The sequence below is a fragment of the Lontra canadensis genome, unplaced genomic scaffold (genome assembly GCF_010015895.1).
Source record: "Lontra canadensis isolate GAN:19392208 unplaced genomic scaffold, GSC_riverotter_1.0 scaffold40, whole genome shotgun sequence".
Classification (NCBI taxonomy): Eukaryota; Metazoa; Chordata; class Mammalia; order Carnivora; family Mustelidae; genus Lontra; species Lontra canadensis.
In genome coordinates, this window is record NW_022631034.1 from 4150429 (window position 1) to 4172317 (window position 21889).

At 34.9% G+C, this 21889-nt stretch overlaps 1 protein-coding gene across 4 annotated transcripts in view; it reads left to right on the forward strand.

Annotated features, from left to right (window-relative positions):
- LRRC7 (leucine rich repeat containing 7) overlaps positions 1-17688 on the forward strand; it is a 547026-nt gene extending 529338 nt beyond the window's left edge. For all 4 annotated transcript variants that reach the window (XM_032870083.1, XM_032870080.1, XM_032870082.1 and 1 more), the window contains 2 exons: positions 2654-2728; positions 17328-17688. In XM_032870083.1, the coding sequence (XP_032725974.1) occupies positions 2654-2728; positions 17328-17435 (183 nt within the window). In that variant the 3' untranslated portion in view covers positions 17436-17688. The remainder of the gene's footprint in view (positions 1-2653; positions 2729-17327) is intronic.
- The last annotated feature ends 4201 nt before the right edge of the window (positions 17689-21889 follow it).

The following is a 21889-nucleotide window of genomic DNA, read 5'->3' on the forward strand; positions in this document are numbered from 1 at the left end:
CAGGGGGCGCCTGGGTGACTCAGTTGGTTAAACACCCAACTCTTGATTTTGGCTCAGGTCATGACCTCAGAGTCATGGGATCCAGCCCCGCATCAGGCTCCACGCTCGGCAGGAAGTCTGCTTGAGACTCTCTCTCTCCCTCTCCCCAACCCCATGCTTGCTCCCTCTCTCTGTCTCTCTAGAATAAATAAACCTTTAAAAACAACAACAAGAAAACAAGTCTTCAGAACAGAGATTGAATCCCACAGAGCTTTGTGATGGATGAAATTAAACCTGCCACATACATTACACTCATATTCTTTCAGCAGTCAGGTTGTGGAGCATTACCTGTTCCTCCAAGCATTGTAGACACGATCGTAATTTAGCTCCTATGGTCTGGATTCATCCAAACATTATTAAAATGGTTCTCGCAGAATAAGCTGGAGAAAAGCAATCAATATTAACTAGGTAGCCCAGATGTTGACTGCTGGGATAAATAGTCAGAACAACTTCATCTCTACCACCCAGAGATGTATTGGCTTATTTTGAGCAACAGTGGCATTCTGTCTGTTGTACGGAGACCCAATAGCAGAGGGGGACTGCCAGGAGGACCAAGCACATACAGTCTCCTGGACAGATGGAATGAGTGTTATGTGCCCGGTGTGTAAAGGGCCATAGGGATTATTTTTGTTTTCATAACCAGTGTCATTCCCTGGTCTGGTGGATTCACCATCATTCCTTATGTTACTGTCCTTTCCAAATAACCTGTTTTCTTATTCCTTTTGAATTGACCATTTGTACAACTGACAAAATTAACAAGCTGAACATGATCTGAATAGTGACACTGTTAATCTAAAATTTTTTTAGTTTTTATTATTTTCTTAAGGCTAAAAGCAGTACATAATCGTTGTAGAAAAATTAGAAAAGACAGAAAGCAAAAAGAAAAAAAACATATGTATATATATGTATGTATATATGTGTATGTATGTATACATACATATATGCATATATATGTATGTATGTGTATGTATGTATACATACATATATGCATGTATATTATATATACATATGTTTTTTTCCTTTCTGCTTTCATATACATACATATACATATGTATATATACAATGAAGTCTCATTACCCAGTACAACCACTGCTAATATTTAGGAATATACCCTTTACACAAATATGTATATAAACATGTTTCAGCAAAAATAGTATGATAATATAGTAATAGCATCATAGAGTATAATGTTTTATAACTTCCTTGTTTCACTAAGGACTAATATACTTTTGTAGCTGCCACCTAGAACTTCATTTTTAATGATCACATATTATATTATTGTGTGACTTTACTGTAATTTATTTAATTAGTTCTCTGCTATTAGACTTTTAAGTGTGGTTTGTAACTTTTATTATTACAAATAATACTACGATGAACATATTAGTAAATGAATGTTGCAACTTGTCTAGTTATGCCCTTAAGCTAATTTCTAGAAGTTGAATTGCTGGTTAAAAGTTACACAGTTTTCTAAGGATTTTAATGGCTGTCTATAGTTTCATCTTTAAATGGGAAGGAAAACAGATTAAAATCAGAAAGATAAAAATCATTCAATGTCTTTAAATTAATAACTTTCATAAAGATCTGAAATGCTAAATGAAAACACACATAAAAGTATTTCAACTAGGGCCTTCTTGTTAAACCATTCAAATACACGTGCATAAGTTTAATGGGTTTAAGTGAGAGTTATTAAGTTTACAAATCAACAAATAAGATGATTCCGTAAATAACCGGCAATGACATTACAATATTATCTTCTATTCTATTAATACTTATTTAGGAACGAAAAAAATAATGTCAACTGTATTAAGATATCATCTTTATTATTTAATACATACTGTTATGTAGATTATTTATATTTTTAATATTTCATAACTGTTGGTTTCTTGACTTTTCTTCTACTATATTATGAGCTCACTGAAGCCAAAAATTATATTCTGTGTATCTCTGTAACACTAGTAATCAAGCCCTAGCATATGGTAGGCATTCAATAAATGTTTGCTTTATATACATGGGCAACAAAATTAATTTGACTTTTTTATTAACTAAATTAATCAGTTTCAGGATTCTGTAACTACATTGGCAGAAACATTATGTCTAAATTGCATATTGGAATTTTCTTATGTTTAATTTGTTCATATATATTTTATATTAAAATTACCAGTAATATACAAAGTAATACTGATTAAAATAAACTAGCATCTGTATGTAATCCTGATAAGGTTTTTAAAGTGTACACTGAACTTACAACCTGTCAAATAGAAGACATTTTCAATGAAGAATAACTTAGGATGATTTCAGAATTATATAAAAGATGGTATAATACCGTGTTTCAAATTAAAGAAAGAAATTAAGACTATGCCATGAGATTACTTTATAAATCATAAGTGCACTTTAAAAACAAGATCAGCTTTTGTTATGCAAATAAAGATGTTACTGTTCTTAAACTTGACTTGAAGAGTGGTGCGCTGCTTAAAATACTGTAAAAATCTTTGAAGCTTCTATGTGGAAACTGTTTTTAGTCTGTTTTCATTGTTTTTTATGTGAATGAAAAATTTTTTAACTAGGCCTAGTTCTCGATGATACAATCCTAACCTCTGTTACTTCTGACTTATAGGGTATCTTTGTTACTAGGGTTCAGCCTGATGGACCAGCATCCAACCTGCTGCAGCCTGGCGATAAGATCCTTCAGGTAAGAGAGACAAGAAGCACTGTTTTCAAATGCCACACTAAAACAAATATGTACTCACTTATGGAGTAACTTGAATTAAATGATTGGAAGTAAGTCCTTTTCACATTTCTTATTTGCCTTTATTTTGGAGGGTTGAGAAGCAAATCAGAAGCAAAGTCAATCTGATATAATCCTGTATATTCCAGTATTTGGCACATGGTAGAAAGTTCTGAGTATTTTTGATTATATAAATACTGGGGGTTTTGGTGATACAAGAAGAACTGAAACACACAAGATCTATGCAGAGCTATCAAGTATAAGTAAGAGTATTGGAGTACTAAACCAGGGTATCTGTGTGATTTTGGATGAGGAAGGGACTCCTCCGTATTTAATTTCTCAACAATAAGCTTATTACAGTTTGAATACTGTGAAATGCATGATTGTATGCCCCTACTCCCCCTTCTCAGATACTTGAACAGATGTTTACCAAATATAAGGTGACTTACTAAAATGTACTGTCTGATGGAAAGGACTTTCTCTCTAACTTAAAGCTCTATGTAACAGAAAAGGGTCACTCCAGAAAACAGTTAAGAAAATTCTTGGTGTACCCATTTTGCTATCTTTATTCTCTTTGAATTCACTTCTGCTTAGTCATTTCCTATATTCCAGAGAAAAGCCCTTAAGTAACATCAGTTTATTTAAGATTCAGTATTTTGACTTATTACCCTGAAATTATCCACTATATAATTAGGTGGAACTATCTGACATTTTAGATATTGAACCACTGAAACAATTATGAAATGGTTCCACATAATATATTGAAGATATAGGAACATTGAGAAGATAGGACATGTGGGAAAGGAACATTCTTGTTAGACTACAAACAGTTATAGCAATGCAAGGACCCCACACAAGTCAGCTCTACGGAGATATTCTATCTTTTATTTACTGAACACTTTCAAAAAGTCCTAGAGAAGTAGAAATCCTATATAATCGTATATACTTATATTTTTATATATTATATATATAGCCTTAATATTTTATTCTCAGAAATATTTTAAATGAACTAGCAATATCATGAAAACTCAAGTTTTCAAAAATAATAATTCTCTGAAGACCACAGCTTGCTTGAACCTGTGACAATGTCACAGTAGAAATAGCATCCAGCAGATTTGAGTCCATTCCATGCAGGCAGAAGACCAAGCCAGCAGTTGATCTTCAGAGTTAAAAATCTTGAAACATAAAAGACACATAAAATATTCTGAATTTATTTTTACCATTTGGTTATGGAAATTCTATATTTTTTATTTCCTAACTAGCTCTCTGATCTTAAGCATTTTATATCATGTCTATAGGACTCACAATTATTATGTGTAAATGAACTGTGGTTTATATTATATTATATTATATTATATTATATTATATTATATTATATTACATTATATTAACTGACGTCCCCTCAGCTTAAAAATTCAACTGTTCAATAATTCTATAAATTTCCATGAAAAACGGTCAAGAATAAATTCACAATGTAGTTCCCTAACACTTGGTAAATGCTGTTGTTTAGCAAAGGAAGTGGATAGTCTTTTCCTCTACTGAATTTCAAAGAAGTTACTTTGAATCTCTGAGTCTGAAAAAAAATGTAGCCATTTAATCTCAGATCTCTGATCTATTTGAATGCCATACCGGTTAGAGAGGCCTTCCATAGCTTGAGACAGTTTGGGAGTGGCCTTCATCCATGACAGAGTTGGCAAAAGAAAGTTTTTTCTCTCGGATTCAGAAAATATTTTATATATATATACATATATATATATATATATATATATGTATATATATACACACACATATGCACATACATACACATATGTGTATATATATGTGAATAATATGTGTATATATATATGAATGTTAAATGTATATGTTATATGTTAAAATGTTATATATCCATATATCTATAGACAAGTGATAGATGATAGATAGATAATCAGTATAGATGAATATAGATATCCTGGAGAAGGGAAATGAGAATTCAGTTAGTGTCTAGTTGCAGAGTTAGAATACTCTTTCCTGACTGTGCAATTCTAGAAGGATTTCATGGGGGAACATGAGGTTTGAGTATTTCTAGTCCCTAAGAGGTATACAGCAACGGCAAAGCACACCAAGAAATCAATTCCTAATGCAAGAAGTAGGAAGGAATTATAAACTCAATCTGTTAAAAACCACAGAACTGCAGGAGAGCTGCACCTGGGTTGGCTCTTCACTCCACAAATGACTAGAAAAGGTGTAGCACTTTATTTTTGCTCTAGAACTCATTTGTATCTAGTACAATAAAATCAAAGTCCATTTTCAGCAAAAGAAAAATGCACATAGACCATAATCAGACAAATTACTATATTTACAGTTTCACTCATACTAGTTAAAAAGCACAAGTGGCTAATTATACTTTCTGAAAGAGATGAGAATGGCTAATTCTAAACTGAAATCATTGTCAGCATCAGATGTTAAGAGGGCAAATTATATTTTTGTCTATAAAGCTATTGGCTCTTTGTTTAAAGAACACTGGAAAAAATGAGTTGCCTCTCATTTAGAAGATCCTTAAAATATGTGATCCCTGGAGCAAATTTGTTTACTAGCTTTGATGACAATGTAACAGCCTAGAAAATCAAGGTAAAAGGAACAAAGGAATAAACAACTACAACAATAACAAAAAAAAAAAACCCACAATGAATGAGCCTCCTAAGTGATGGCAGTTACCAGGTTTGATCTAACCCAGTAGCAAATAGCAAAAAAGATACACGTTTCCCAAATCTCCCCCAAGCCCCAAATTTATTATAGAAGAGCTTTCTCTTTCTTTGTCTATAACTCTTTTTACCCACTATCTCTTCTTATTCTGTTATGGGATCATGAACATGTTACTGGAATTACATAAAGAGGTGTGCATTAAAAGATAATCTTGTTTCTTTTTTAAGAGATAATGATGGAGAGGAAAAGTGAGTTGGGGAAAATCAGAAAGGGAGACAAACCATGAGAGACTGTGGCCTCTGAGAAACAAACTGAGGGTTTTGGAGGGGAGGGAGTAGGGGTTGGGTGAGCCTGGTGGTGGGTATTAAGGAAGGCAGGTATTGCATGGAGCACTAGGTGTGGTGCATAAACAATGGATCTTGGAACACTGAAAAATTACAAGTTCAAGAATAAATTGAATAATCTAACAGTAGAGCATCATTAAGAAAGAGAGACATAAAAATGGAAAGAAATATTATGTTCTCAAACAATCAAATAATCACATATACACTTTAAGGACTGTTATTTTTCACAAATCACTTTATAAATATAATTCAAACAGAAAGCTTAAATTAAAATTATGAGTTAGTTTAAAAAAAGATAATCTTAATTAAGACATATTCACATGACGTTTCCGTCCTTTTACTGTTCATTTTCCCAGAATAAATACACTATAATTAATGAATATATTCATATGACCTACTGTGTTTAGTGAGTCATGTTGCTTTAAGACCCTTTGGAGAAGGAGCTAGCCTTCAGGCTGGGAAAACTGATGCCTCCCAGCCCCACCCTCCTCCACAAAGTCAAAGCACACAGGGGTGAGAGAGAACAAATGTAAGCACATGCATCATAAAAAAAAAAAAAAATGTTATTAGATTGAACCATGTGAATTTGCCAATATTTGACCATTTTTGAAGTGGTAATTTTGTTGGTTTAACATTATAGTTTCTTTTTTCTAATGTTCTTTCCAGTTAAAGAATTCAATCTAATTTATTATGCATTTTAAATTCAAAATATATTAAAATACAGAAAATCTATTAATTATAGTTACTCTGTTGAAAAGATGAATAGACTGGAAAAAAGGAATTTATTGTACTTGATAGTTAACATGGTTCATAGTTATTGCCTAACGCTCATTTGTAAGTACATTACACATTATGTTACATATCATATTTATACATATAATATTCTATTATATCACTGGAGTCAAACCCTATCCTCTTCATTTACCTGCCCACCCCTTTCCCCGGACAGGAGACTAATTTGTCAGGAGAAACACAAGTAAATGATTTATAGATACATGTCAATAACATCCAGGTTTTACCAGTTATCAAAACAGAGTTTTCTTATATAAGGTATACTAATATCATACCTAATTGAAGATCATTTCAGAGTCTCTTCTACTGTACCATAATTTTAAGTGTGTTCCAAAATATATTCCTCATCGATGACTATATCTCTAAGATACCCAAATACAATAATCAAAAGAAGTAATTTGAACAAATCAGGTATTTCCCCTTTTTTTCTAGTCTTAAAAAAATCTGATTCTACAATTCAGACAAATCAAGAACCCACTCTGAATGAATACTTGTCTGAAATTTTAGTCAGCTGTTGGTAGGTTGTTGGCTCAGAGTGCCTTATCAAGAGAGTTTACTCTTGATGGAGCAGGAGTTACTCCACGGTTAACAGAGAGGAGAAAGAGGATGAGCAGAAGAAGGACTAACTGGGTTAGCCTGGCAGCAGTGTTCAGGAGCAGAGGGGAGAGACTTCTGTCAGAATGAGCTAGTGTGGAGTTCAAAGAGAGAATACTGGAGAGGGAGACCGCAGGCATAAAAAAAGAAAAGGTTTTGCCCTGAGGTGAAGAACTGAAACCTGCAGGGGGCTTGGAATGGGGATGCAGGTGGGGAGGAGGTACTAAGACACAGCTTTCAAGGCTGAGATGTGAGAAGAAAGTGTAGACTACCCTGTAGTCTAACTAAAACGTCCGCAGAGGCCTGAATCTACTATATACAGAGAAAGAGTACTGTGTCTGTATTTGGCCACCGGATCAAGCCTTCCTTGTCTGAATGGAAGTTCTATGCTTCTTCGAATGACCAGTAGGTGTGGTTAGCTGCTAACAGTATTATCTTACTTAGCTAAAGCTTATTTCTTCAACAATCTCAAAGCAAAGTGTTTCCGAGAAGCCATAATTAATGTCACAAAGTCCATGCACTAAATTTCATGACTTTTACTCATAAGAAAGACTTTATTTCATACTTGGAATCTCTTACCTAGCTTTCCAGACCACCAAGGGGAAAGCCTCTGGATCCAGGCACATAGCCAGAAGCAAAAGTCATAGCTAACAGTTTCATAGTCCAAGAATAGAGAGAAACTTCCTTTAAAAGATAGAACCAAAATTCAAAGAGTACAGCAGAGTTATTCAGTATAGACTATAGAGTGTTTCCCAATGGCACCCCTTACAATATCTTTTTTGAAAGTAGTTCCTTACTCAAAGAAGTTTCAGAGCCATCTCAGATTCTATCCCTTGTTTCAGGATTTCACAATGTATTAAGAATTTCAGAACCTGAGAAATCTTACAAACTTACATGTCCCAAAATATTTAACCATACAGCCCTCTTTACGAACAACATTAACTAACTACCTCCACAGAATACACTTTGGGAAATGTTTCTTACAGAAGCTTCTAACTGGGCCCACGGCTTTATCCCACAGTGTTCATGTTCATAATTATCATCATGAGTCATCTGGAATGGGTTAGAGTATATTCATGTCTCTGAATTTTTAAAAATTTCTCCCAAAAGAGCTACGAAAACTCAAGTGAGAAATTTTCGTTATGGTTAAAATGAAGTATGGGACCCTTAAAAAAATGAACTTAAGCTATTTGGAAATTTCATTAAAGCATTTTCCAACAAAGTCAAGTGAGTTAACGTTTTTCTTTAGTTGATCTTACTTGGTGGTTGAAAATCAAAAACATCAGAGAGGTTGGGGAAAAGGTTGGGGGAAAGGGTCAGTAATCACATAATTCTTAATGTTCAGAGAAATTATTGCTTTTAATGATATAATACATTTGAAGAATAAGATTTTTAATACAATTTGATTAGAAGACCACAATAAACAATTTTTTAAAAATGTGTATGGTTTTATATGCCAGAGTTTCACTACATATCTCATTCAATTTATGAAATTCAGTACAGTGAACTAATAAAAGACTGAGTTTAATTTATATATTGCAAATCAAAGCAGGAATATTATACAGAGTAAGTAAAACAGGAAAACCAATAAGAACAAGTTAAGTTCATTAGACTGGCTCTAACTTCCATAATTTGGCTGAAATAAAAATAACAATTAGCACCTATATTGTGCCATTTATATCAGGCAACAACTCTGCAAGGTATCTACTGTTGACAGAGGCTAAATGACTTCTTTGAGCTTCTTCCATTATACAGTACTGATTCTACTGGAACAAATTTGATTCATAGCATCATATACATCAGATTTTCTATTTACATATTTGGAAAACATGTATTAAATGCCCACTGTGTAGGAAGTACTGTGTCAAGCAATGTGAACAATGTAATAGACTATAGCCAAGTCCTGGGCTTTACCTAACCTAGCCTAGGAAGTAGACATGCCCAAAATTATCTGAGCAGAAAATGAATGAAGAAGAAAGGAAAGAAGGTGACTTCAACATTTAATAAAAGCAACTTCTAGTCTGTCTTCTTTTAAGAGCGAGTGCTCTACCCCACAGAGACCAACAGGGCTACACAAGCCTCCTGAAAATGAGAGATTGATTTTGCAGTTCTGTTCATTTTGCAGTTTCTATTTCTTTAAAAAGAAATAAAGTATAGCTTGTCAGGGAATTGCTTTGCAAACCAAGGTAGGGAATTCCATTTGTTAGAGATGTTCATTTAACACACTTGATAAGAAGAAAACAGGCATTCTAAAATCAGAGCAGATAAATAATAAGTAAATGTCTTCAGAATTACTACTTCTTACCAGTTCCTTGCCCAAATTCCTAAACAAATAATTGACAAAGTCTGTAGTTGAGTCTATTCTAGTTTGCCATGTCTTTTTTGAGCCAGAATTCATGAAACATTCAAACTGCAGTACGTGTGTGCACTTAAGATAAAAGAAAAATTCTTATCTATGCTTAATTCTATGAAGATTTTTTTAATACTTCAGTAAAGGCCATTAAGACTTCAACCTTTCTCACATTTAAGAAGCGCAATGTAAATTTTTCATGGGAGCTCTCCAAGAATTTAAGGTCTGTAGTTCAGGTTTTTGATAGAAAGGAAAATTTTTCAAATGACTTGGCTTAAAGTCAAGGTAGTATTGATTGTGCAGTATTTTCAGCCCCAAATATATGCCAGCATTTAATGAGAGTACTCTATCAGATTAAAACTTTGAAATGAGAATGAATTCCAGGTAGCTAATGTGAAACGTAATTATGATTATTTAGGATTCCCACTGTTCCTCATAATGTCTGGCTGTCAGGATCAAACACCAAGAAGGCTTGCCCTTGTAGCTCTAATATGATTGCTGTATTTTCTAGTTTTCCCTCTTTCCAAGAGTTATAGGCTTTTAGAGATGTTAACGTACTAATGTATATCTATGTACAAAATACATGTATACTGCCTCTTTAAATGTTTGTCCCTGAGGGTGAGTTTCAATCAAACAAGAATCACTCGCCTAGTCCCTAATCCCATTTCTTTTTTGGATTCTAAAGGAGTCATGCGGTCCTTCTTACTGGAAAATACCACCAACCCTGTGGCCAAGCCTTCTTAGCAATTAGTTTTTAAAGTTAAAACTTTGAATAATAAGGATACAACAAAATTCCTGGGAGAATTACAGCATCCTCTGTAGAATTTCTGTAGTATAAACATCCATAATTTACCCATTTAACAAAACAGTTACCAGAAGGAAATCAAAGATAAATCTTGGAAGGAACAAGAGGATGGAATCCAAAAACCAAGTAGGCTTTACAGTAAACTGATGAGCCATAATTGCAAAGCTCTACTTTTTGTTGTAATTGTAAATATGATTTTCATTAACTTTCCATCTTTCCATGTCTAAATCATGCAAAGGGACAACTAAAAAACATTTTATGGCACCAATGTCAAGTGGAATTTTAAAAAGGCAGGATATCTCCTAGAAACAATGGCAAGATTATACAATAAAATGTTCCTTTATACTTTCAAATCAGCTAAAGCTAAGCCCATTAGTTATATATTCTTGAAGCATAAAATTTTCAGAATATCTTTTCCTACCCGAATTTTTTTCTTATTAACTTCATTTTAACTTAATAAGCCATTTCATTTATTTCTCATTTTTCATTAAATTGCTATTTCCCCTAAAGTGCACACATTTATTATAATAGACTGTGTTCATATAAAACATATATGTGACCAACTTTGACAAGTATTTTAAAATTTCATTAATTTAGCATTGATTCTTCAAATTATCTTTTGCACTTATAATACTCATATATTCAAAATATCAAATGCACAAATGTAGATTATACACATTTTTTTTAAAAATGTTTTAAAGATTTTTTTTTTTTTTTAATTTATTTGACAGAAAGAGTGGAGCGAGAGAGAGAGCACACATGAGCAGGGGCTGAGGGAGAGGGACAAGCAGACTCTCCACTGAGCAGGGAGTCCAGTATGGGGCTTGATCCCAGGACCCTGAGCCAAAGGCAGACACTTAACCGACTGAGCCACCCAGGCACCCCTACATTTACTTTTGAAAGCATCATTGGATTTATAACCTGCCCTCAAAAATATTGCCTAGTAGTGACCTCTACTTCCTCAGCTCTTTTTCCATTCACACACATAAGACAACCACAAAATACTACTAGGTGAAATATTATGATTCTTCTCATATTCATTTTAACTGGAAAAGCCCTACACAAATGTAGTAACCTAATGTTCTGATTTCCTGTCTGAATTGTCCAAGATGTGAGCCAGATAGCCAAATTCATTTTAACAATATAAATTCCCTTTGCTCTTCAGTCCTAACAATGGAAAAAGAAGGTTCTCTTGAACTAAGATTTTATCTCCTTTCATTCAAACCCCTCTTCCAACCCCTTCTGTCATTGTTTCCCCCACAACAGGCCTAACCCAATGTTCTATGTCAAGAAATGGCTCAATTCATATTAAAAATTCAATTCATTTAATGAACCTAAAACATTCATTAACAATCTCACAACATCCAATGAAACGGATTGTGCCAAGTTACTGAGCTGACTACTGTAACATAAATGCCCACCTAGTCATTAGCTCTGTGAGCTTGGATACTTCATGTACTATCTCCGATCCTCACATTTTCATCTTAAAAAAAAAAAAATAGGGTTAACTAAACAAGAAAAAGATTGTCCCATCTGACATTTTGTCCTTCTATTCTTGTGATTTAATGAAAACTCAAGAAAGTAATAGTGAAGTAATATTAATTAGTAGTGGGTTTATTTCACTGGTTCATATTGTGTCAGGCAAAGTGTGCCAGACCAGTTGGAGGTTCCAATGCATACATTAACCCATTTAATCTTTAATAAACTCTCTAAGATAACGTACTTTCTGATCTTTCAGAGTTCTCCTGGTATGAAGACATTCCCAGACAGTCCCTCGTTGTGGCGTTTTAAATAAGCCTCTTGAGGTTTCTGAAAGCTCTGGTTTTTAGATACCAAATATTTCTGGGGACTAAAATTACAGGTATAGTCCTGATGTTTATTTGACTCAGTGATCTACGTTATCAACCTGCTTATTTCCTTCTGGGAAATCGGCTCTGCACTTGAGTCTCCAACTGTATAACTCTCATTTGTCACTACAAAGCATTGAAAACTAAAAGCTGATGGTTTAAAGCGATATTAAAGCTAGTTTATACGCGGGATCTTTCTAGCCTTGAATCAGAGCCTGGATGGTGGTTCAGAACATCTTGAAGCCAGTTTTATTGGAAACAGAGCCAGATACAAAGCCAGACTTCAGCAAGCTTTATCTTTTCCCTGCTTTTTTTTTCCCCTCTCTGCTGCAGCAAGCTAGGGTTCATTGGGGCCACTGGAAAAGATTTGATTCTCTTGGATTTTCTGCAGCTTTTGTGAGCACAGTACCATGATCCCCTTCCTGCCGACTCTTCCTGTTATCCTTCCGTCTGGATCTCCCAGGAGCCCCTCTGTCCTGTTCTCTCCCTTCCGTGCCTCTGTCCCCTGAGATCCTTGTTCTTCAATTTGGCCACTGAGCTGGAGCCAGCTTTCTGCCATCCTCCTACAGGAAGGATTAGGCCCTCTTACCTCAGGCAGATTTTTCTAGATGCCCAGGGCAACAGCAAATGCTGTCTTTCAGCTTTGCACTAAATGTCACAAGCTGCAACCCCATCCCACTCCCCTGGTTTGATTTCCCTTCTTTCACAATGCTCGCTTTTAAATTTATCTTCTGATAAATCTCTCAGCATTCCCTGTGGTGAATACCAACAGCAGCAAAGCCTAACCTCTGTCGCTAATGCTGCCACCCTGACCTCCTTCCTGAATTCCAGTCTCTTGTTTCTAAATATATGATCAACATTTCCTTTGCATGCATTTCCATGGCCACAAACCCCATTGTCTTCCCAACTAAGCTATTACTTTGTTTCCGTTTTCCGTTAATGATATCACAATCTGATTCTTCTTCGTTTCTTCTACCCTTGTTCAATTAAATGCCAGATTTATAGATTCTACCCTAAAAGTTTTCTCCTTTTTTAATCCATTTCCTCACAAGTTTCCTGGCACTGTCCTAGCAGATAGCTTGACTTAGTCTTTCCACTTTTGAGAGAGAAAGCTCACATATGGCTACAAGAACCCAATTAAGCCAGAGTTAACACTATAATAAGAATGAGAGGTTCAGCATTTCTGGAGATTCTAATTTAGGACCAAATGTTATTTCTACCAGTATTTTTGGAATGACTTATGTTAATCCTGAGAGGAATTTGAATGAGAATTAAGGTTTTGCAAGCACTGTAAAGAACAAATTATGTCAAGAGATGATATAGCAACAATTTTAAGGGGGAAATAGTTCAATGAAATGTCAGTTCAGATCATTGGAAGCAACCGTGGTCTTATTATTTTAGTGAAGTATTGAAAGAAATAATAAGAACAAATATTACGGTGTCAGATTATTCAGCCCTGGATGTTTGGCCTTAGTCAGGTAGCTTGGCCTCTCTGAGGTTTATCTCTTTCACTTACAAAATAAGAGCATTAGCCTAGATCATGCTTGCTCTCACTCTCTCATTCTCTCACTCTCTTACTGCCTCTTTCTATCTCTCCAGAGTTTTGTTTAAATATTTCACATATTGGGTTATCTCTCTTCATTTTGAAGAAAAGAATCTACAAACTAACCCCAGCTTTCATCAACGCCGCACCCCCCCACACACATTAGCTTATTTTTATGGTTGTTCCCTACGCTAAAGCCTAGGGTCTAAGTTCACTGATATTTTTATTTTTAAATTCTCATAAAAATGATTACATACTGAGATCATCTTAAAACTCTTTTCCTTACATGGATTATTGAAGAATTTACTTGAAATAGCCAACTGTTCACATGTCTAGAGCTGGAGGAGGCTCCAGGCTTGAGTGAGACAAGATTGTGGCCCTTTCGCTAATCACACTCTTGCCAGGTGTGAGTATGGGGAAAACTCTTGTAATTCACCTCAGAGAAAATGGGTCCCTGAAAATTTTCCCTCTTCCCTTTCCGTTCCACTGAGCTACCCTAGTACTTTATTTATCTCTTCTGGTGATAATTCAGTTCAGCCGTTGTTGAGTGCCTTCTACGGGTAAGGCGTTTTCTACATTATTTTACATTATGTCCATGGCTAATTTCCCCTTCTGGAGGGTTACTTCTTTGAGGGGAGCCTTCCCTGTCTCATCTCTTTCTTACTCCTATCCCCAGTGCCAGGCACAATGTCTTGAGCCCAGTTAATATAACTGACGTTTTTGATTGAAAAAAAAGAAAGAAAAAAAATGATAGAAGTGAAACACCTTTTTCTGAAGACCTTTTGATAGAAGTATCATTCAAAATTAACAGCTGTGATTCATTTGCTATCTGGGCTCTCTGCCACTTGTGCTCTTAAAATTGATATTATTTTGGGACTGGTAGTTCCTAAAACCAAGAATGGGGAGGTCTAATGGTGGACAATATACCATTCATGACCTCCAAATCCTAGAGAATTCCTTTTCTCTGAAACACTAAGATACTGAAATTTCAAACAATTCCCTGAAAATTCTTGGTGGGTTTGGAGTTCATTGCAACTCGATTTTGAGTCTTTCGATAGAGAAATCTGAACATTCACAAAGTTATTATTAAGGACATTTAAGAATTCCATTATTAAAGTTAAATTTAGGAGCACCTGGCTGGTTCAGTCAGTACAGCATTCAACTCTTGCTCTCTGGGTTGTGAGTTCCGGCCCCACGTTGGGCATTGAGCTTGCTTAAAATAAGTAAGTAAATACATAAATAAATAAATTTAATTCACAATTCAGGTATGTCTTTTGGTCAAATTGGGGACATTAAGGCAGTTAGTATATTCCTCAAAAATACAGTGGAAGAAGCATACATTTCACCCAAGTTTGCTATTTTCCTGATGTCAGATACAGATTGAGAATAAAAAGAAGAATGCACCATATGCTGTGTTCTCTATCCCACATCTTCATCTGACCAGAAATAACATCACATGGAATCCAATTCTCTGGTTCTAACTACAACTGAAGCAAGAAATGTGGGCTGTGGAACAAACCCAAGTTCTACCCAACTATAATTTCCTGCCACCAAAACAGCTGATGCTAATTTGATGAGCATTTCCATTAATTAAATGTTATTATATACATTAAAGGAGATATATATATTTAGAGACAGAGAGAGAGGAGAGAGAGGAGGGAGGTTAGGAGAGAGAAGGAGATTCTTCTATTCAAAACAAATTTGGGGGCACCTGGGTGGCTCAGTTGTTAAGCGTCTACCTTCAGCTCAGGTCGTGATCCTGGGGTCCTGGGATTGAGCCCCACATCAAGCCCCACATTGGTCTCCCTGCTCCGCGGGAAGCCTGCTTCTCTCTCTCCCACACCCGCTACTTCTGTTCCCTCTCTAGCTGTGTCTGTCAAATAAATAAATAAAATCTTTAAAACAAACAAACAAATTTATACTTCTAGTAATATGGGCTTTCATGGTTTTACATTTCTGTGTCCTCATATTTTCCTTGTTAGATGTACTGTGGTTTAAGAAATGCAATATTTTAGGACCTTTTTTTTTTTTATCATATCATCAGTCAACCAATTTTAACAAACTAGTGATAAAATATAATGTGTCAGATGACTTTCATCTAAGTTATAAAGACTATACAGTACTGTGATCTGTTGTTTTAAATTTTAAAAAGCCAAAGGCAGTGAAATATCTAGAGTGGTTATTTGAAATATTAATCATATTTTAAGAAAGCATTAAAAAAGTAAAACAACAAAGGCAACGGGTTCCCCAAATTAGTATCAGTCAATTGAAAACTGAAAACGTCAACCAATTAACCGGCTCTGTTATCGATACTTTGCCACCTAGTCAGTTTGGCTGACTCTTCCAAATCAACTGAGTCCCAGATGCGAGGAAAACTTACATAATTGTTAGTCATGGAATTTCCAAGAATTATTCCGACCAAGTTTCTGTAAGGTTGTGTTTTATTTGGGCCTTAATGACAGTGAAGTTTTATGGGATCCACTTCTTTATACATTAATAGTAGAAATCATTCCAATCAAGAGAAGCTGAAATTGAATACAAGAAAAAAAGAGCACTCGCAACAGAAAAGCGTGTGAAGAGTCAAATACTAACCAGTTGAATCCCAAACTTTTAACCTTAGGCTAACTGTGTTTAAAATGGATTTTGAATACTTAGACTGATGATTCTTACCTAGAAGATGACAGGCATTTTCACTGTTAATAATATCAGTGTGCTTCACCTCTGAGGCATGGATCTCTTAGGTATATTGGATGCCATTGAGAACCACCGGTATAAATAATGAATATACTTGCATTTAGCAATGGGGGAAGTAAAAATGACCTCTTTAATATAAAAATGTAGGGGTGCCTGGGTGGCTCAGTCGGTTAAGCATCTGCCTTTGGCTCGAGTCATGATCCCAGTGTCCTGAGATGGCGCCTTGCGTCGGACTCCTTGCTCAGCGGGGAGCTTGCTTTTCTCTCTGTCCCTCTCCTTGATTGTGCTTTCTCTCTCTTTCCCTCTTTCCCTCTTTCTCTCTCTCTCCCCCAAATAAATAAATAAAACCTTAAAAAAAAAAGAATGTAAAAAAATATAAAAATGTATAAACTAAGAACTTTTCAATGAGCCAAAATAAGACCTAATAAGACCCTAAGTGTGCAACCATGTGTGTCATGAGTGAAATATTTCACCTTGCTGATGGAATTATTCTTTTCAGTAATTATATAGCAAGAAGGCAATGGTCTGGTCCAGTGGACACTTCCAAAACATCTCAACTAAGTACCTGTAAAAACAAGACAAATCAAAAGAACGACCACAGAACAACTGCCTTATTTCAAATGTATCTATCTGTTATTCACCAGGGCATCTCTATGATTAGTACAGTGGCTAGGACAGTCTTAGTTAGGAAGTCCTAGAAGCTTGTTAAATATTTGTTGAGTTAATAAACTGAATCATAGCTGGGTGAAAATAATTAGCTGTTTCCATAGTTACAATTCTATTATGAATTTTGAAAACCAATAGTTTTTGGTTGCTCAAGAGTTCCTTTAATCTTATGATTAGAAAAAATGACGAGGTTATAAACAAGTATCTTGAATTGATTGCCCTGTTTTGTTTGTGTGTTTACAGGCAAATGGACATAGTTTTGTACATATGGAACATGAAAAAGCTGTATTACTACTGAAGAGTTTCCAGAACACAGTAGACCTAGTTATTCAACGTGAGCTTACTGTCTAAATATTTTTTATAAATAGTGAAGATACGTCTAGCCAGACCTAATGTTCAAAAATAAATTTATACATAGAAACAAATTTTGCCATTTGCTGGACCAATGGCAAACATTAGTGCCAAATGTATAATAATATATGTTAGCACTGATCATCCTTAAAATTGTTAACTATATAAATATGATGTTCATGTGGTTATGTATTAGTTTTACTTGTCAGCCTTTGGCTGTGCATTGGTGCAGTTTTGTTTTTGTTTTGTTTTTGTTTTTGTTTTTTAATCAAATAAGTTTCTTCTCGAAGTGGATTTCATATAATTTCGGAGCACGGAAGCACATACAAGCTCTTTACGAATTCTGCTCTCCATCAGAAACACTGCCTCAAAGTTGTATATGCCTTTATATAGAAAATACAAATATAAAGAATTGTAATTCCCATAAAATATTTCTAGCACAGGTATATGTTGGCATATATACAAAAAGAATATAGAGAAAAACAATATTTTCATAAACTAAACATCTCGGATTGAGAAAGAAACTATATCTTAAAATAAGACTTTACTATATTGAATCTTTTTCAATAAAAATTACATGATAATGCCTTATGAAAGTAACTGTACATATGGTATAAAGTGTTTATATTTGGTTCCATATTCATTTGCTAAATTCTCATAATACAGAGTGAAATATTTCATAAATTAGCCATTTATCTCTGGGACCGGAATAAAAATAGGACAAACTAATTTGTTCAATGCCGTTAGCTAATTACAATACACACAAAGAGTTAAGAAACAGACTAAAGTTCATTACAGATAAATCTTTTTCACCACAAATTTAAGCAGTGAATGATGGGTGGCAGGAAAGATATTGCTTAATTTCTTTCAAGTTTATGTTGATTATAAACTGTAGCCCATGTGATTTCTTTACTTGTAAATGTGGAATTTATTTGTATGTTGCTTTATCTAATTTGCTACTTTTAAATAATTTAAAATGAGTTTTGGAGATTGATAAAATTTATCATTAAGGAAGATCGTTGTTAGAAAGTTATGGTGGATGATTAAAAAACTTTGGCATTTAAATATGAAACTTCAAATATAATTTCTCAGAGCTGTGGTCTACCTGTTTTATTAAGTTCAGTGCCTGTTTTTTGTGGGCAAAAATAGAGAAAATACTTTTTTTTCCAAAAATGTTTCAAAGTATAATCCTGGGTTCTCTTATTGAGAAAAAGACAAGCATAGTTAATAGAGAATTTGTTATTTTTACATTAGAATTGTTTCCTCTATAAATAATCAAGATTCATTTTCTAATCCTTTAAAAATATTTCTTTTATATATTAGTCATTAATTTGATTAAAATATTAATTTGAAATTCCAGAATAATTTCCCAGAGTTGGTTGTATGCATGCTCTCTCATATTTCCACATAGCCATATATATATATATATATATGTATGTGTGTGTGTGTGTGTGTGTGTGTGTACACACACACACACATATATATATGTATAATGGATTTAGTTTACATGGTAGTGTTTCAAGTATTCTATTAGGATTTTCACAATAATATCATGTACTGGTGTCACCAAAGCTCTGAGAGTAATATTTGTAAGTTAACTGTTTTATGGGGACATTGAAAATACTGTATTTTTGTAGGGTCTATTAAAATGAGTGTCACTTATTAGAAGTACAGTGGTATTTTTTGGCAATAGAATTTGTCACTTGAAGGCAAATGATACTTCACTTTATAGATGATGCACTAATTTTGATGTTGCTTTACGTCAGGGTGACATTATACCATGATTTTATAGGGTTTGACATTTAGCAAATGATTAAATGATTGGCCTATTTAATACGTTTCCCAGAAGTAAGTTTTAAATGCATTTTAATATATCGACAGTTTCTGATGAGAAATGTCTTTCAGAGCCTAATTTCCTTTGTCAAAAACTGACACCAAACCATGGTACCACGGTTTCTAGCTGCTATTATAGGATGATCATCATTAATCAAGATGGAGGCCCCCACTGGCCTCACAAGATCACTTAAAAGAAAAACAAACTCCTGGGTGTAGTGTTGGCAATGAAGCATCTCAACTCATCCCATCAGTTCTGTTTAATCTGTTCTGGGAGAGGTCGAAGAAGAGTCAGACAGAGGACCACCCAAGTCTCGTCTCTTATGTCAGGTCTCCCCATCAGACCCAGGGCTCCAGGAGAGGCTTCTGAGGCACAGAGCTACAAGGATCATAGTAAACACCTCTTCTACTCCTGATGTGACACCATTGTCCTGGCCCAGGGCTCTCATCCTTCCTGTTCTACAGGAAATGAGGAAAAGAAATGGGGTTCCTGACCCACTGGAAAAGAAATATGATGTTTCAAAGCACCTCATTGTCAATTGTACTGCCATGCTGCATACTGAGAAAAGGCAGGTAATAATGAAAAGAGACTTTTTTTTTAGACTGATTGAAAAAAAAATCACTAATTACTCGAGGGGTTAAAAAATCTAATTTATTCCATAGGTGACCAAAACCAAAAATACATTAATTTCCGAGTATTGACTTTTGGAGTAATTGGCTTTGCTCCCTGAAATTAGAATCTGGTTTATGTTAACCACACCTTCCCACCAAAAGAAAGAAAGAAAGAAAGAAAGAAAGAAAGAGAAGGGAAAAAAAAGTTAAAGGTGTGCCTTTTTAAAAAAGAAAAACGACGACAACAAAGGAGTGAAATTCATGATGATTCCAATAGATTTGCCTCTTGGTCTTTGATTTTTACTGAGATCTTTCTGCTGAGGAAGCTATCTCAATCTGATGAATCAGTAAGACACAAGGAAGGAGAATGGGAAAGATCAGGGTGGAAAGAACAAGGAGCAAAAAGTACTGGTAGAATTCCTGCAGATTTTGCAAAGCCAAATAGACATTCGTGGTCAATTTTTAAAGCTTTATATGGCTTAAAATACATTGCCACAAAAGATCTCTTACAATAATTTCCACCTTCCAGACAATATAACTCACTTTAACAAAGAGAATAATTTCAAAATATAAGTGTACTTTTGACAAGGAATACTCAAAATCAGTATAACATACTGATATTTACATCATGCTAATTTATTGCTCATTGAAACCTATAAAATATGTGTGTCTCGGTTCATTAAAACTCTTAATTGCATAAAAACATCAAACAATCCTAGTTGTTTCTGGGTCTTACATTGAATTACCACTTTCAAGATGAAAAGCAGTTTTAAAGAGAGGATGACAAATCAGCATTAATTTGTTTTTAATCTGAAAGATGACTGCACACATATTACTAATATAATTGCTTATTTAAAAAGTAGGACTGAAATATCTTTCAGTGGGTGAACTAAAGAGATAGTATACCCAGACAGAGGAAAATGAAGAAATTAGATTTATACCTTCAAATATTAAGTGAAAGTATTTGAATTTGCGAGAATGATTAGATGAAGGGAGCAAGAAAAACATTTTACCATAAATCATCAAATCAAATACCTCCACCAAAATTTAAATATTTGGAAAATATAGTGTGTTTGTCACCTTGTCTTTTCATTGGCTTTTAATGCTATGCTCGGTCAATTCCTGCCCCCTCACCGGCACCCAGATCAAGAATGTTTATTCTGATGGATCTGCCGTTATCAAGAGGCAACAATACACCATAACCAGATAAACAGGCATGCTGGTACAGGACGAGCGCTCTAAGCCTTTGGTAAATTCAATCAGGCAATGTGTTTGACTGATTCTTGAAATACTGACCAAACAGCCGGCTTGCTGAAACATTGGGTCAGTAAAAAGTTATGCAAATAAGGAAATCCAGTCAGTTCAGAAGATGGGTCCTTTATCTAGTATCAAGAAAAGCAGGGTTGAGTTTCCAAGAAAGTTCCTCTCACAGAAATGCTAAATCTTTCTGAGGCTCAATAAAATGTTCAAACACTGGGTTGATGATGCGCCCTGTCTTATGGTTGTAGTTAACGGATCATCTGGGAATTGGGGGTTGAGGGGGGTGGGAATCTCCAGATTTTAGATCACCTGCATGAACTATGTTCCTTAGCAATATAACTGCTTCCCATTATGAAAAGCATCCTGCCTTGGCCTGGAATATTGCCCCATCACTCAGTTAGACTGTCGCCCAGGTATATACGATAGCAAGAAAATAGAATATGGGCTGGGGAAAAACAGACATGCACTCTAGAAAGCACCATTATAGGAGACCATGGGTGTCCGCTCTCCTGTGCATCTCTTCAGCTTCATTTGATCTAAACTATCCAGAGAATGTGTTTTCTGAAACCCCCCACTGTACAGAACTCAAAGCAGATTCAGTTGACTGGTGCAGCTGCATTCTGAACCTTCTGGGGGCATTTCCATTTCTTGTATGCAAAACTGACCTCTCTTCATTGCTGCCGTAGCTGCTATAGGCCCGTCCCTCTGACTCGCTATGATGTTCCAAAGGCAGCAGATGGCTGCTGACA